Below are 17,649 nucleotides of genomic sequence, written 5' to 3'. Positions count from 1 at the left end.
AGTTGACGTTTTCGTGCATACTCTTGTGCATTTATGAAATCTTGCTCCCTGTTTTCACATACTTACTCTCATATTGCATCACTGTCCTGTGTGTAGCTGAATTCCCTCAGCCAAATAGTTAATGTTAAAACACCTGTGGCATCCACAATTGGGGAAAAAAATTAAGTTTTCCACTAATGGAAAAACAGCAATCTGCTCATTTCAATCAGAACAGAGTGACTGACAATGCCCTGTTGTATTTGGAGCTTGTGTTTCACTTTCACGTCTAATGGAAGCTCACACAGGACAACGTAACAATCAATTTAACAAAGCCCAGAAAGTGTTTTAGTGTGTGTGTGCGTGGGGGGGGGGTTGACTTTTGACATCATTCGGTTTTAAATTTATTCATACACCCTGAAGGAGGATTATTATCATCATTATCATCAACTGTGGTGTAATTGGCCTGCAACAACATGTGTTTTTTGCAGAGGTCAGAGTGCAGAAAGAGGAAAGGAAACAAAAGGAAAAGGGGGTGGGGGAGGAAGGAAGAGAGGGAGGGAGGGAGGGGGGGGAAAAAAAGGAAAAAGAACAGAGGGGATGGGCCTGCCCGTCTCCTGCCGTTTGTTTTTGTTGTAAAATTTAATTCCAGCACAATCTAATCAGAGTAGGGAAACACAGGGGACCCTGCCGCTTCCTTGCTCCCATCCTCCTGTCTCCGTTGTTGCTATCCCTGTTTGAAGAGGCAGGTGGACACGGTCCGCCCACACACAACCGTACACAAACACGAGAAGCGCTCTACCTCGTCTGCAAAGCCTTGCGGATGATCAGATGTGGAGTAAACTTGAAAAGGCCCCGATAACACATGCGTGCGTGTATGCGCATGTCGGCAAATACGAACCTGAAATCTCGCAAGAGTGAAAATATCAAACCGCCTATACGTGCACACGGCCTACAGAGCGCATGCCGAGGATGCCGCCTTGCAAACATTTGACAGCTGTGTTGAATCATTATGTCAGTGGGAGTGATGGCAGGAGAGTGATTGGGCCTGCAGTTCAGCTTATCTGGCTTTTACAGCCTAAACCCCCGTATCACCACTTGCTTTAAAATGCACACACACACACACACACACAATCTCCAAACAAGCAAACACCTTCTCATGCTTGTTGTCAAGGTCACAGCTGAGCCCCTATTTCTGAAAATCCTTAAAAACAACAACACCTCTGCCCACCGTCCAGCGTGGCAAACATCTCAAACATTTATGTTGATCGATACGACTGATGGCAGGAGATTTTTCGCTTTAAAATCTGCCTCGACGGCTCATTTCTCTGATATTTTCACCTCAAAGATGATGCTGCGGACGTGCGTGCAGAAATCACACAATTCAAAGCATTTCTACCAGTGCGGAGCTGCAAATTCACAGACTTGCAGCAGAAGACGTGCACTCGTAAAATCTCCCCTTCATCTCCTCACCAGCGGCTCAGAACACTCAGAATATCAGTTTTTAGTTAGTCTCTGCAACATTTATGCCAGAATTACTCCTCCGGCCATTTTACGAAGCGGAGGAATACGAGGCAAATTTGTTTTGTTTTGTATTTTTTTAACCTGCACGACTTTGTCCTCATTCTGAAATGAGACTCAATCTCTTTCCCTTGCTCGGCTCCTGCACTTCGCCAGTGTTCACTCGCTCCTCGGTGGGGCTCCATATTAGTTTTCAACAGGCCTCATGGACAACCGGCTTGTGTACGAGTCCAGACAAACAGAAGATTGATTTTTTTGTGTGTTTACATGCGAATAAGGAGTTGGGTTCACGTGTTGTAGTTTATCTGGTTGATAAGATTCCAGAAGGTGCTTAAGAGGCCTTGGGAGAAGCCCCGTAAGCTTGAATGATGCAATAACTTTGGATGTGCTGTGTGTGTCAGTATCCCTGGGGATCTTTTGATCCAGATTCTTCAATCTTCAGTTACCGTACACATGAGCGTACACACACACACACCCTATTAATACACCTCTTTCTTTCATTTCATTTCATCGTGCCTTGACGCCTCACATGTCTCGAACTAGAATGTGACACCACAATGTTTTAATAAGCTGGAGCCGATCCAGAGTTTTGGGAGTAAAAAAAAAAAGAAAGAGAGAATGTCTCTTTAAAACTGGGGTCTCAAGCTCAGTTTACCTGGGGGCCGCTGGAGGTGGAGTCTAAGTGAGGCTGGGCCGCTCAGAACATGAACGGTTCTTCAGAACATAGGCTTCTCTAACCTACTCCTTGCTAAAAAATCTGTTAGTAAAAGTTTCACCGTGACAAGACAATCAACTTCCAGGACTTTTAGGAAAGCTTTAAAATAAAAGGCGTACTGCTAATAGTTTACCATCATTCATACCTACACTGCAGCCAGGTTTCAAGGATGGTTCCTGTCCGACACCGACTTGGCCGACATGGTCCATAAAGTTTCTCACCATGAGAAATAAAAATCAACTAGCAACAGCTGACTGCATCTGAAGAATATCTGGAAACTTTCACCAGCTCGTTAAAACACAATGGAAGTAGCTCCACACATCTACAAGTTTATTACAACATCAATTCAAAGACATATACTTTGGGCTAGGGCCAAATAAAATACAGCTGTTCAAAAGCCACGAAATGTTTCTGTATCACTTGATCATTTGGAAGCACAGGCTCCCCACTCAAATACAAACATCAAAAAGCGCTATCGGCATGCAAAGCATGCAAAATTCCACAAAGGGAATGAAATTTTAATTATCCTGTTGGGAACAGTGGGCTGCTGCGGCACTAAATTGTAATGAGACGCACAAAGAGAGGCAGAATATGAACATATCAACCTGAGCAGATACAGGATCATTTCATCATTAAGTTTAATTGTAAGAACGCGTGCGAGCGTTTGAATAGTTTTTAAATCCACACTTTATTCTTTTACTGAGACTTTAGAACACTAATCTAAGGAGCAGCACGGTTTCTTCTTCCTCCAAGAAAAACAAGAGTAAATAAGCTCAGCCTCAAACTTCAAAGAAGCAAAGACCGAATTCACATTAAAAAAAAAAAAAGCATCGCATAAGACTTTAAAAAGCAGAGAGATAACGCACATCAGTACAGAAAGAGTATGAGGCATCTTTTATCCGTTGCTGCTTGTTCTATAATGCAACTTTGACAGCTTTGGGCTGACATTGACTGTTAGCATTAACTATATCTGATGATATATAGGGGCCAGAAAACCAACCAGTTTCTCTCGTGACCACCAGAAGTCACACATTCCTCTAATCTACTTGTTGGTGGCTCCTGCCTCAACGTTTAAATGACCTATGGGCGCGTTTCGGGGAGGAAGACGGTCTCCAGATTCCACACATAAAGGCTCATCTCTAGGACGTTATAATCTAATCATAAACACGGCCAACAACTAATTTCGAAGGTTATTTCGGTCTATAGATCAACTATAGATCAAACCACTCTTAGTATGAAAAAACAGCAACTGTTTGCTCTAGGTGAGGTTTTACCGCCAGTGGTACGACAGCGAAAATGATGAAACCTCAGTTGGAGAGTTTGTCTGCCTGAGGTAACAAAAGGAGAAATCAGCGGTGCTCAGCTGAAAAAACACCAAGGAAACCTTGGACCCCTACTTCCAGGCTCAGACCTCTCTTTCAGATCTCATGTGCTGTTTTTGGACTCATACATTTCTATAATCCTGCAGTATCGGTTACAGCGTCACTTTCCTTCTTCCCCCACTAATAAATCATCTCCTCAAGCACCTCATATTACCCTGCGCCTCCGACATTATTTCGCTCCTCTATTACCTTTAATTTAATCTTTTCTTAGAGGGGGTGAAAAAAATAAATCTCCTCTATCATTTACTGTATCATAGAGCCGATTTTTAAGTCATATTTAGCCAACGTCTGGTTTGTATGATCATTTAAATCAAACTGTCAGAGCAATGTAGCTGTAATACTTGTAATTCTAGTGATATTACCTAATAAAACTGAGCTAAATGTTGATCAGTTACACGAGCCAGTTGCAACATAAGAAAAACCACACCCGACAATGTATTTGATGTGCTCCAGATAAGAAAATGATGTAATATCCTATGTATTAACTTCAGAACTCGTACTGTGAGGTGTCGTACTGTCCGTATCTCTTACTGCAATCTGAAAGTCTGACCACTCCCTTGCTGTTTCTCTGTGTCTGAGCAATAAAGAAGCTTATCCTCCCCGTGTTGAAGGTAGCCTTCAAAGGGCCTTAACAGCAAAAAAACCGTCAAGAACAGAGGAAGAGTTCACCGTCTGTATATCACGGGTGGTTACAAGGAAGGACGTTAAAGGTAACGCTTTACCGTTTCCGCTCATGTGAGCAAACATGCCACTGTAGGGGTCAAAGGCAGATGGGGGGGACAATTGAGATGATAGATGAGATGAGATGATCAAATGAAATCAAAGTCAAAAACATTCAAAAGTGAAGAACGCAATCCAAAGGCACCTCACACAAATGTGTTTCATTTCTGCTGATTGGAATGCATCTAGCATTCTTTAACCTGCATTTATAGTGTGTGCTTAAATGAGCCCGTTTTGGGGCTGCGGCTGCTGTAATGAGGCATCCGAGATTGCTTTGCTCTGAGAGGAGGCAGGGTGAATTACGCCTGTGCAAATTCAATGTGGAGTGTTTTCAGCAATATTTAGGCTAAGCTCAGCCTTTTTCCTTTGGAGGGAATGAGTGTAAACCGTCCACATGCTCGTTTTTCTGTCATCGCCTTCCCATTGTTTGGAAATGTCTCATAGTCGCACAGTGAAGGTCAATGGGTGGCTTTTAATCACAGGAAAATTGAAGGAGCACAACTGTAGAGGAGGAGAGGTTTTGGTTCACTGCTTTAAAAGGTCTTGAAGAGTCACCGCAAGAACAAATACAAAAAGTATGTTTGCGCTACTTTTAAAATGCCAAGAAATCGGGCCAAGTTCATATACAGTAATATCAATAATGATTCCTCTTCCTCACAGAATAAAGTTGGTAAATCAATCGTTTTACCAAAATCAATTGATTGTCCATCCAAATAAAAAAAATCGCACTCTTGATTAGGGCTGCCGCGATTTGTCGACTTGTCTTTGACTTCCACTGCTGCGTCTGCCTTTCTGTCCTTGACATACATGCGCAGTAGTGGTAACCGGGGGGGGGGGTCAGTCGTGATGTCACAGGAAGTTAAATCAGACGGGCTCTGGTATCATGGCTACCCGGCAGCGGAGCTCAAAAGTGTGGGAGCATTTTAAGAAAACTAAAGACAAATGTGTGCAATGCAATGTCTGTAAAGCAGAATTTGCCTTCCACAGCAGCACAACGACGATGCACAAGCACCTGAAAAGGAAGCATGTTGTTGTGGCTGATTGTGAAGAGGGACAATCATCTTGGTAAGCTAACTGGCTAGTTAGCTGCTAAAATTAGCGTAAACAGAGAGTTGTTAACTTGTTAAGTTATTTACTCATATTGGCCTTGATTCCCAGATTCGTTTCCCAGAAACGATATTGCGAATCTGGGAAACGCGGCCATTGATAGCTGTATTAGCTAGCTAGCATTAGCTATGACGATTTGATTAATTAGCCTTAGCACACATATTTCATGTGTTTTCTGTAACGTTATAACAGTGATGTGTTTGAATAGGAGCGCTAATGTTCTCTAACATTATATTTCAGTGCTAAAAAAGTATGTTCATCTTCAATGGACGGCTTTGTTACAAAGCTAGCGACATGCACACCTCAGCAAGCAAATGTCCTGACTGAGTCCATACTGAACATGTTGGTTATTGAGTTGGTGAGAACAAAACTTTTTGTGAATAATTCCTTAGTTTCAGGTGCCTACCTCACTTGATTTAAATGCAGCTGTGTTTGATGCCAGAGACAAATGAAGGAAAGAAAAACCTTGAAAAAAAAAACTATTTATTTTTGTGTGTTTGCTACACAGTTAAATAATTGTTTGTTGCAACAAGCTGCATATTTCCTCAAAGGCTTAATGAACTATGATATTAATTGTCTTTTTAGTTAGCATATACCTATAACACTCCAAGCTGAAAGATAATGATGGTTATATAAGAGCAGCTGCATCCTGGTGCGATAAGTTGTATGTTTTATATTCAATATACGTATGATCCGATTAGTCGACTAATCGAAAAAAAAAAAAACGGTGATTAGTTGACTATTACAATAATCGTTTGTGGCAGCCCTAGTCTTGATATATGTTCTAAATGCATGTTAAAAGGGGTATTTTTTAAATACTTACAGCAAACAAATCTGCTTGTTTAATGCAAATGCATTATATATTCACTCTTACAACCATCCAAAACAAATGGTCTCAACAAAAATACTGTCCAGAACATTCTTCAGCATTCTTAAAAGAACTAAAAGCTTATCATGCCAACTTCAAGCCTAATAAGCAGCAACAGAAGGGCACACTGAATTCAATGTAACATTCTTTCAAATGTGTAACATTCACACTTTAAGAAAAAACAACCTCACACATCGTAACTGTGTCTAACGTAGCGGCAGGTGGAGTTGTGCAGGTCTGCTGTTGGTGAGAGGGGCGTCGGGGTCTGTCTTATCAGCCGTGTGTTTGGAAAGAAGTGATACTTAAGACCAAATGTACTCCGGTGATGGTGCAATTCAAATCGACAGTAACAGATAGGCAGGTAACTTTGGTCTGGTCAAGGGTTTTAAGGATGAACTTGCCATTCAAAACACTCTTTTCTTTATCCATTTTTTCCATCCCTTCTTAATTTCTCGCTTTATGGGGCAGACCAATGGTTATATTCACAGAATGTGCCGACGTTAAGCTTCCCTCAAAAACATTTGTGGCATTCAGAGGAATGCCACAAATGCTATCAGCACATTAATTTTGACAGCCCTTGAGATCATATGCAAGCGTAAGTATCAGAGAGGTAATGTTTCCCCGCTCCACCCGGTATAAATCTGATTCTTTGAGCTGGTGTGTTACCAGATCTGCGGTGGTGCCTTATTTGAGTTTCACTGTTCACAAAATGAATCACTTTGGGTTTTTTTTACCTCAGTATTCCTCTGCAATTTCAGTACGCACACCAAGTTCTGAAACTTCCAGCAACTAAGAAAGAAACATGTTATGTTATAAGGGGAAAAGAGTTAGCTAGCTAGCTGTCATATACACAGCTAGATGCGATGATCGGCTGCTTTTGTTTAAAACATTGCTGTGTTAGGGGTGAGGTCAGCATCTGCTCACACCAAATATGGGATCCACTGCATCATTCATGCCTGACTTTAGACCTGCCCTAAAAACCCTGAACAGAAATACTATGAAAAAGGGTTAAACAGCCAGACTCCACAATTCAGTACAACACCAGTTCTCGGTCTTTCAACATGTTTTAAGTAGCTTTTGCCTACCACGTGATTTGTTTCCATTCACTTCTCTGACTTTGCTTTTCTAGGACTGTAATTAAAGCTTTATTATTATGCAAAGACACTTCATAGGATGAGAGCGATCTGCAGTCAATGCTACATCAATTGTTGTGGCACAAAGCTAAGGAGAGCCTTACACATGGAGGCATGATTTAAAAGTCAGTGGGTGATTTATCCCTTACACCTCCCAATGAGTCCAAACCTTTACTTGTGTATGTTAGTCTGATGTGTAAAAAAAAATGGGTTCTTTGCATCCAACAATACTTGTCTGTAGCTCCGTGTATACGGTACAAACAGCCTGCTCATGTGTAGTTCAGCATTTAAAAGGAGATCAGGGTTGTAGCCAGTCGTCTGTAAACTGTGTGAGCATTATTGCAGCATTCCAAAGCTTAGGGAACAATCAAAAGAACAAAGAACTGTGATAAAAGATGTGGCAAAATCAATCAATACCACCTTCTTCATGTTGCAGGTTTTCACATTACTGAGGGTTAAAGTGCTCCCCTGATGCGGGCAGGAGGGAAAATCATTCAACTCTGTGGACGATCCAACAGATTTTGAGATAAAAATAGATTTTTCTGTCTGACTGGCTCCTGCCACAATGTGTGGTTTACCATTACAATACCTCAGAGGACTGGGCAGAGGCAGTCCTGTTCCTAATGGACTGGGGTTTTTTTTTAACTGTGAAGTCAATTCAGTCAAACACATAGTGCTTGGAGGCAACCAAACAGCTGAATCACTACTTGAATACCAAACAGGCAGGCCAATGAGTGGACGGTCTGTCAGGCAAAAACACCAACAGAAATGAGTAACTGAACATATCCCAGAGGTTTTTTGAAACTTTTTAGCACAACATACAGTACATGAGCAGCAGTCCCATTTTTGGGACTTGCTGACAACTGTAGAAATGTCCCCTATTTCACGTCAATGCAGCAATAAATGTCCACTGCAGAAATGAGGGAAAATTAATTACAAGACGCTCACGATCTGTCAAACAGACAAATATTAACTTTTGAACTGAAACAGCAGCACACAAAATAAATAAAACTACTAGAGAACCGCTTTATCCCCACTAGCCTCACCAGAGCATTGCACAAGTCCTTGGGTGATGCATCATCCAAACTGTCTTTAATCAGCTGCAACGGTAAAGGTGATGCCTGAAGACATGCCAAATAGATTTGAACCCGAGTTGCTTTTTTGGTCATGAAATACCCTCGTCTTTACTCCAACTCTGTGTGAGCCTCCCCCAAATGGTTAGCACGTTGCTTAAGAAGTCTAAACTTAAGTCTAAAATTGCAAACTTTTTAGTTTACACTTTCTACTGTAAGTGCATAAGGGACATACAAGCGCAGCTACATGCAGTGCACTACGGTTTTGTGTATGGTTTAATCATACAGATGAAAAAGGGCTGGGGTACTAAACAGTTTATAACCAGAAGATTAAAGGCTCCATCGTTAGCGTCAGTGATACCAATGCTAGCTAGATAACGTCATTAGCGTGAACAGCAGTAATACCTTGCTAACATCATTAGCGTTAAATGTTGATGCCTACGCAAGCTGGTGAACACAATTAACTCCAATGGTGGTGATACCTTGTTAACATCATTAGCGTTAAATGTTGATGCCGACGCAAGCTGGTGAACACAATTAACTCCAATGGCGGTGATACCTTGTTAACATCATTAGCGTTAAATATTGATACCGACACCAGCTAGTGAACCCAATTAACTCCAATGGCGGTGATATCTTGTTAACATCAGTAACGTTAAATGTTGATGTTGACGCAAGCTGGCGAACACAATTAACTCCAATGGCGGTGATACCTTGTTAACATTATTAGCATTAAATATTGATGCCGACGCAAGCTGGTGAACACAATTAACTCCAATGGTGGTGATACCTTGTTAACATCATTAGCGTTAAATGTTGATGCCGACGCAAGCTGGTGAACACAATTAACTCCAATGGCGGTGATACCTTGTTAACATCATTAGCGTTAAATATTGATACCGACGCAAGCTGGTGAACCCAATTAACTCCAATGGCGGTGATATCTTGTTAACATCAGTAGCGTTAAATGTTGATGTGACGCAAGCTGGCGAACACAATTAACTCCAATGGCGGTGATACCTTGTTAACATCATTAGCATTAAATATTGATGCCGACGCAAGCTGGTGAACACAATTAACTCCAATGGCGGTGATACCTTGTTAACATCAGTAGCGTTAAATGTTGATGTTGACGCAAGCTGGCGAACACAATAAAATCCAATGGTAGTGATTTCCTGTTAACATCGTTAGCGTTAAATGTTGATGCCGACGCAAGCTGGTGAACACAATTACTTCCAATGGTGGTGATATCTTGTTAACATCCATAGTGTTAAATGTTAATGTTGACGCAAGCTGGCGAACACAATAAACTCCAATGGCAGTGACGTCCTGTTAACATCATTAGCGTTAAATGTCGATGCCGACGCAAGCTGGTGAACACAATTAACTCCAATGGTGGTGATACTTCGTAAACACAATTTGTGTCAGACGACAATATTAATGACAATACTAACTAAAAGGACATAACTTTATAACACAAAGGGTTTGCATGTTTTTCTGGGAAATTATAATTCTATTAGTGTAAAATACTTGTTTCAAACTGTAGAACAATTTCGTATTACATCAGAGAGAAAAATCTAAACAAAAGAAGGCGCATTTAAAACAGACAATATGAAGTTTTTCTTTATTTCTAAGGTACTTTACAACCGAGGCTGAAGAAAATAGAAGTTGTTGCAAATTATGCTGAGCACTGTTTAGTTCATTAATTTTTGGGGTTTTGGAGACTAGCCTGAAGCTCACGTTGGTGGCTCTAATGGTTCATTAAATTTAATCATGAAAATGTTGCATTTGTCTCAAGGGACATATATTTAATTTGCATAGGTCAGAGTATTACAATGGAACATTAATTACATTTCTGACATTTCGATTTTGGCAATATGCCAGCATTAAAGCACTTTACTTGTTACTTGAAGTATTATAGCCAATGAGCCACTGTTGACTAATGAGACCAAACATTTGATGTAGAGCATTTCTTTTGTTTTCTCTGTTATACAGAAAATGTACTGAACTGAAAAACAAACAATTATGCCAACCAATTCATTTAGCATTTATTCATTCCAATTAAAACCAAAAATATCAATCTGTAATGCTCGAGGGTCACCAAAGTCACAAAGACTCAACATCAACTGAGAAGTCCCCACTTTCATGGAATTCCTGACATTTATTAAGATATTTCCGTCTGGATCAAAGAGACCAACATTAGCAAGTACTCATCTTGAGTACAGACATTTTTAGTACTTAATTAAATAGAAAAAAATTAAATAATAGCAGAATCAGATGATTTATGGGAGCCCATCACTTCCATGTCTCCATGAAATCCCACCAGGGCAACTCTCTCAGGTCAGACAGGCGGCAGCTGTTACTGTAGAGGCCTAAATGTTAGTCTGATGTGTAAAGTTTCTGTATCAGAGAAAAGTCAAAAGTCAAAATTATTCTGGAGCTATGTATCATATGAACCATCTGAGGTCATAAAGTGATCTCCCACAACATTAAACCTCTGTCAAGTCAAGTGAATAGCATGTGTCATGACACTGCTGTAATGCAAAGCAATGCCCTACTCTGAAGCATTGTGTCCTGGCACGAGAAAGTGAACCCACAAAATGTTAGGGGGGAGTTCAAGCTAACAACCTGATCAGTACGTCAACAGTCTGCTGATATTTTTGACACCCAAAACACCAAAGAGCCACACACTTTATCGTAATAGCATTAAGAGCAACAAGTATTGAAAGGATAAAAGATTAGCATTTTTTAAGCAGATTAAAACCCAACATTCCACAAGACTTCTGACATGCAGCAGTGCGCAACGACCATTGCTTGCACCGTAATGCATTCTGCCCTAATCTATTTCTGTCAATTTGTCTTTTCTTTTTTTACAATATGCCTTCAATCTGTTTGGTCCTACTCCTCCACAAGATTTTACCAGAATAAAGAGGGGAATATATATATATATATATATATATATATATATATATATATATATATATATATATATATACATCTGACATCTAACCAGGGTAAAACCCTTCCAGGATACTTGTTGGAAAGCACTTCCCATTAATGTCAACATAATATCAATACAATCACTGTGGGTGAGTCAGAGAGTCACGAAAAAGACACCAAAATCGAAAAAGTTAGTCTCTCCCATTTAATTTTGTGACAATAATGAAAAGTGTCACATTAAGAGAGCATTAAGTAAACTAACCCTCTTTGTTAAATTATTCATTATATCGCCAGATACAAAAGCAACAGCAATCCACCCATAACACACATTCAAGCTGACAGCATTAGATGCCTCAAGAGAGCTACATCCAGTACAGGGAGAAACACACAAAGAACAAAGTGTTTCCAATGTCAAACATGAAGCCTTCTTGTTCTGTGGTGTCAGCTGTGGCAGCCTGATAATACAGTCGGTGCTGCTGATTTCCATACTCGTTCCAAAACTTCCATATTCATGCAATTTCTCAATGACATCTGAGGATTTAATTGCGCGGTGTCTTACAGACTTCTCAGACTTTCGGAGAAAAAGGAGAAAAAAAGAAAAAAAAAAAAGTTGGGATGCCGTGTCAAACATAAATAGAAACAGAATCCAATGATGTGCAAATCATCTATTTAACCGTAAGTATCAAAGGCTGCAACGTTTCAAATGTTGAAACCGAGAGAGCAAAACTGAGATGTTTTGAGTCTGATGTGAGCAAAAGCATTTCAGAAAAGCTGGGACAAGGACATGTTTCGAACTGTGTCCTCCTTTAACAAATCTCTGCAAGTGTGTAAATGGAAACCGAGGAGACCAGCTGCTGCATGCCTTTTGGACAGTGTCTCGTGCTTGACCTGTACAAACGGCCACAAGCAACAGTTTGGGAGACATAAGCTGCAGTAACGCCAACAGTCTCATCCCTCCGATTGATGGATGGACTTCAGGGCTACAGAGAGCTTGAGAGAAAGACGAGAGTATGGTTAGAGTACACAGTCGTGCGTACTGGATAACAGCTTGATAAAACAACAGAAACAATTTCCAGATGGCCTATCATAACATTTTGTAAAGCTTCAGATGTTTCGTTTCATTCCACAGCTTTTACCACACAGTATTTCACACACACGCAGCAGCGTTAGCAAAACAAGGGACTTCAACACAGGCGTTAACAGTTTATTTCCAACATCTTTCTTGTTTTTTTAAACCACAGACATTCTGTAAAGGTAACGAGGCGTTCATTCTTGTAACCGTGGCAACGGCGGTACAAATATCTTTACGTTGTTGCCACTTGAACCTAAACAGCATTTCGCCTTGTCTTAATCTTAATCCAAATTTTTTTCTTTGGGAGTTGATTCAACTGACAGTGACTTGTTTTAGAAAAGCGGAATTAGCCACGTACGTATTTATTTATTCAAAAAATGCCAAATGAACATTGTGAACATTTCTTTCAGTATCTAGTTCAATTAAATATATTCATTTGGCAGCAAATTGTGCTTTTAAATGGGGCACCGCTGTCTTTTTTTACAGATTTACAAATAGCTACCTTTCATATCTGAATAAACGCCAACATCTGTTGCTGCTGTGTACCAAAGCGTCAGCTGCAAGCTTCAGCCACTACGTCCGATTAAGAATACATAACGTGTCGTCTCGAGTTGAGTGATCGAGACTATCCAGAGCCTGCCTTCACCTTGCCCAGCTTGCCAAATGTAAGATGTCGGTCGCCGTATTCGGCCTCCGCAGCTCCATCCGGGAAGGATTCTCCTGCTCGCTTGTATTTTATAATTTGGCTGGCTTTGTGCCAAACTGACGACTGGCTCCATCTGGATTCAAGAATAAACTCAAAACGGTCTCAGATAATGGAAGAATAAAACCGTTCTAGTCAATAATTTTGAGTTGTTCTGACATCCCTGTTTTATCAGCCTTGTCCTCGTCCAACAGCAGGAGACAATCCACTTTTTTACGGTTTGACCAGATGAACGAGGCCAAGGAAAGGGCTGAGAGTGCCACTAAAGCTGTCATACACCTCTTGTCAAGCTAAATTAATCTGATGTTACTATTCAACTGGGGATAAGAATGCGAGTGCGTATGTGTGTGTGGACACAGCCACAGCTGAGTTGTATTGTCTGTATGTTTTCAGATGTGTGTATCTTCTGTTATGTTCATCTGGAGCTACGTCCAGCCCACTAACAGACACACACCCATGATTTGCACCTACTTTTATGTCTCTTACATCACATTACAACCCCATAAAATTGACAGAGTGCCCCACACACAACTTGTTTTATTATGTGCCAGCATGGCGACATACTGTACCAAGGGGAGCTGTGCTTTTCTCAGAAACAAAGAAGCTAATGAGCTATAATCCACTTCGCGTTCCTCGTGAACAGCGTAGAAAACATCCCGCACCATAAAGACTGTCCATATGTGGCAAGATCGACAACACCTCCTCAGAGGCTTCGCTCTGGCATGTGAAGGAACAGCGCTTTGCGATGGCCTTACCTTGCGTCACACGTGAGATCCCATGTGGAGAATTCATGGTCATCAACCTTAGTGACCATCTTAGGTCCTCTTGACCAGACGGGGTGACGTTTGATGGGAACGAGCTCGTGGCCGTCTTCCCGCGTGAGGTCACGACTGCAGCAGGTACCCATCTTTCCACGGCAGAACTGTGAAAAACGATCATGAACTCGGCCTTCACTGGATTTCGTTGGCGACTCTCGACCTGCTCTTCATTTCCAAAAATTCTCACCAGATTGTCATCCCACTTCTTTGTCTGCTGACACTGTTACTTCCAGCCCAGCAATAACACAGAGCGTATAGATTTCCTCTCAGTCCATTGCTCAGTCCGAGCCAGTGTCATCTCTCTTCCTGCCCTATTGCTGTCTCTGACCTTCTCACATGGTATCCCTCCCTCCAAGCCGCATTACTAATGTTTTGGTTGCCTGGCTCTGGCAGCCTGGACCTCCTTCCTATGCTGACAGAAGTGTTACTGTCTCCCACCACCAGCCAGATTTTAAGGGCCACAACATTGTATCAACCATCTTGTTGTTTCTCTCACTCGTTGTTTGTATCCGAGTCCTTCAATCCCTTCTTTGTGTCTCTCCTTCTTTGCGCAGTGTGGAGCACAGATGGAGGCCCCACACTTTCCCATCCCAAGCTTTTCTCGTGGTCCACAGACAACAGTCTTGTCGCGAGGAGCAAGGCACGCCAGTCCCACGCTGTAGCCATGTGTGGGCTTGTCATGTAGAAAAATACAACAAGCTGGCTCCATGTTTCCAACTGTGGGCTCCACATTGCAAGCATTTTTCCCCCCCATCTTACATTTAAATAGCAATGAGTGAGGAGACCTTTGATAAAAAACTGTAAGCTGTTAAATAACTCTATACAGCTGATATAAAGGCAGCTGCTCAGGTTTTCCTCTGTACGACTCTATTTGCTGCTAACCTGTAATAATAATTTAAAAAAGGGTCTACACCATTCAGATTCTTCCTTCCACTATAACTATAACTATAACTGACAGCATGCAAAGTCAGTTTTTAATTGTGAAAGTACGAATTTGGCTAAAGGCCCTTGCATTTTTGGCAAGAAAACATATCAAAGGATCAAATCAAACAATCAAATGTGCAGATATCAGCATACACACAACCGACACGCCCTTATCGTTGTAAAGAGTAATACGTATATTAGAGGATTAGGACTTACAGTGCAAACAGAAAGCTGCGACAAGTTTGTGTTCTCTGAAATGAAAAATACATAGCCGCTGATTTAGTACAATGACTGGAAATAACATGCATTTTCTGCTTCTTCCTTCATTATGGAGGAGACTTGAAGCAATTGTTACTTCTCTACCGAGAGACAAAAGGTAGCTAAGCTCAAAAATCTGCTTTTTTTTTTTGAGCATCTGACATTTAAATAGATGTGCGGGAAACCTTTTTGTATAGCAATGTGTGGCATTTATTTGAGGTACCATTTGCCACATTGTCATTGTCAAAACTGCAATGTATTATACCGTTGAATCAAACTGTGGAAAATTAACTTCTGAAGCTGTCAACTGTTCACACGCACTTGGTGAGGCTGTAAGGTAATCACTTTCTGATCAGTTTTTTGGATGCAGGGACTATTTGTCTTAGGGCTGTCACTTTTTCTTTGAAGTTCAAACATCCTGTCTAATACGGGGAAACTTTAAATCTCAATTACCATTCAAAGGAAAAATTTCAACCTGTATTGACGAGGGATGTCCCGATCCAGATTTTTTTGCCTACCGATACAATCCGATTTTTTTTAATGATTAGTCTTGCCGATACTGATCCGATATCGATACAGAAAAAATGCACGGAATTATGGTAACAAACCGTAAGTTTCATTGTGTGGAGAAGACTGGGATCATTCTTTTGTGAAAGGCAACATCAGACTTGACTTAAATATTTCTTTCCTATTTTTTTAAAAACAAATAAACATATAAATATACTGAGTTACTTATTCATTTAATAATTGTGCAACCAATCTTAACCATAAAAATATAACAAGTGTAACTGGTTCAGTCAGTGCAATTAGGAATTCAAAATCCAATGTAAAACAAAGTATTAAATAATAAAGGAGCTGAAATTGAGAAAAAAAAACAATAGCTTCACTAGCTTGGTTGGTAGACTTTCAAAATAAATAGCAATCAGCTCTTTATATAGTTTAGTGAAAATTGGAATTAAACATAGATTACAAAAGCATCTGAACAAAACAATATAGCTTCTCTGGCTTGGTAAAAACTAAAAAACTAAATAAAAAAATAAGAGGTAGTCCCCTAACTTAATTTTTTGACCACTAGAGGGGGCAGAAGGCCCTTGAATGAATGTAAATGCTGGACAGGACAAGGTTTTTTGGTTTTTTAATTATTTTTAAAAAACTTAATTAGTTAATTATAAAAAATAAAAAAATTGCCGATATGGATCAGCCCATTGTAACCGATACTTGATCTAGAATTTTCTTCGATATCGGTCCTGATATCCGATTCAAATATCGGATCGGTGCATCCCTAGTATTGACGAATGCACCAGACCTAAATAGTTTTCTTGTGATCCAGCAAAGGGCGATCTAGTATCAGCTATCAGCTATGTTTGCAAAGTTGCAACAAAAAAAATAAGAAACTAGCACGCAAAGTTGTTCGAAGAGAGTAATTTCACTATGTAAATGGTTTACAACAGCTTAGCACCCAAGTCAGGCAGAAAAGTCGCATATAAGCGAGTCAACTTCAGTTATTGAACATAGTCTGACTGCTTGCTGTTCAGCACAGTCAGCTATCACAGGTCTCTTGCAAGAGGCTCATAAAGTGCCATCACCAACAAGATAGCAAGATTTATATGCAAAGACATATGGTCGATTGATATAGCTAAAGAAGAAGTGTTTCTGGCACTTATGATGGGACTGGAGCTACAATACGCTTGGCAGTAATGTCCCATGTACTGAGAGGCTGTGAAGAAGTCCCAGGGACGATCAGCAGCAGCCTGGATGAATGTCATTTCTCACATTGTTTGTTTGAACGTGATTTATAGATGAAGTGACAGCCCCAATTTTTTTTGTCCCTGGCCATCTTCAGTGGCTCAGGTGTTAGAGTGGGTCGTCCAATAACCGGAAGGTTGGCGGTTCGATTCTCAAGTGAGAATTTGAGTGGCGAGGTGCCCTTGAGCAAGGCACCGTACCTCCGGTGCATGTGTGTGTCAACAGGTGCCAACATGGATGGGTTAAAAGCGGAAGAGAAATTTAGTATGCATGACAATAAATCTAATCTTAATCTTCTCTACTCATCTATTTGTTTACGAAGAAACGAGCACACAGGCAGCTGCTCAGATATGTTCCCCCGCGTGGGAAAAATCTGCTGTCCAGCTTTACTGCTGCTTCCAACCATTTACAGTATATTCCCAAGGAGCATGTTCACATATCACATAATCACCCTTCTGTGAGAGTAGGTGGACGAGTACTACAGCCTCGGGGGCGAGGTTAAACATTCAAGACATCCATTTTCCAACCATCTTCAAAGACGGAGCTGAACACACACATAGCCCGAAAAAGTGTGCATCTGTAACAGCGAAGAAGAAAAAGGTAGAAGGAGACAAGAGGGAGAGAGTCTCCAAAAATAATGCATCACTTTGAAGAGCATCAGGACAGAATATCAATGAGTGATGAAATATCAGC

At 40.7% G+C, this 17,649-nt stretch overlaps 1 protein-coding gene across 6 annotated transcripts in view; it reads right to left on the bottom strand.

Annotated features, from left to right (window-relative positions):
• The window catches only part of plekha7a (pleckstrin homology domain containing, family A member 7a), a 126,890-nt gene that overhangs the window by 97,060 nt on the left and 12,181 nt on the right, over positions 1–17,649 (bottom strand). The window contains exon 1 of one of the 6 annotated variants that reach the window (XM_072386368.1): positions 13,966–14,380. The exons of the other annotated variants lie outside the window; for them this stretch is intronic. Within the exon in view, the coding sequence (XP_072242469.1) occupies positions 13,966–14,117 (152 nt within the window). The 5' untranslated portion in view covers positions 14,118–14,380. Of the gene's footprint in view, positions 1–13,965; positions 14,381–17,649 lie in introns of those variants that run through there. 6 annotated transcript variants of the gene reach the window in all.

This window comes from Leuresthes tenuis, unplaced genomic scaffold (genome assembly GCF_036924035.1).
Source record: "Leuresthes tenuis unplaced genomic scaffold, fLeuTen1.0.hap1 SCAF_5, whole genome shotgun sequence".
NCBI classification, from domain to species: domain Eukaryota; kingdom Metazoa; phylum Chordata; class Actinopteri; order Atheriniformes; family Atherinopsidae; genus Leuresthes; species Leuresthes tenuis.
This window is presented reverse-complemented; position numbering and strand designations above follow the sequence as displayed.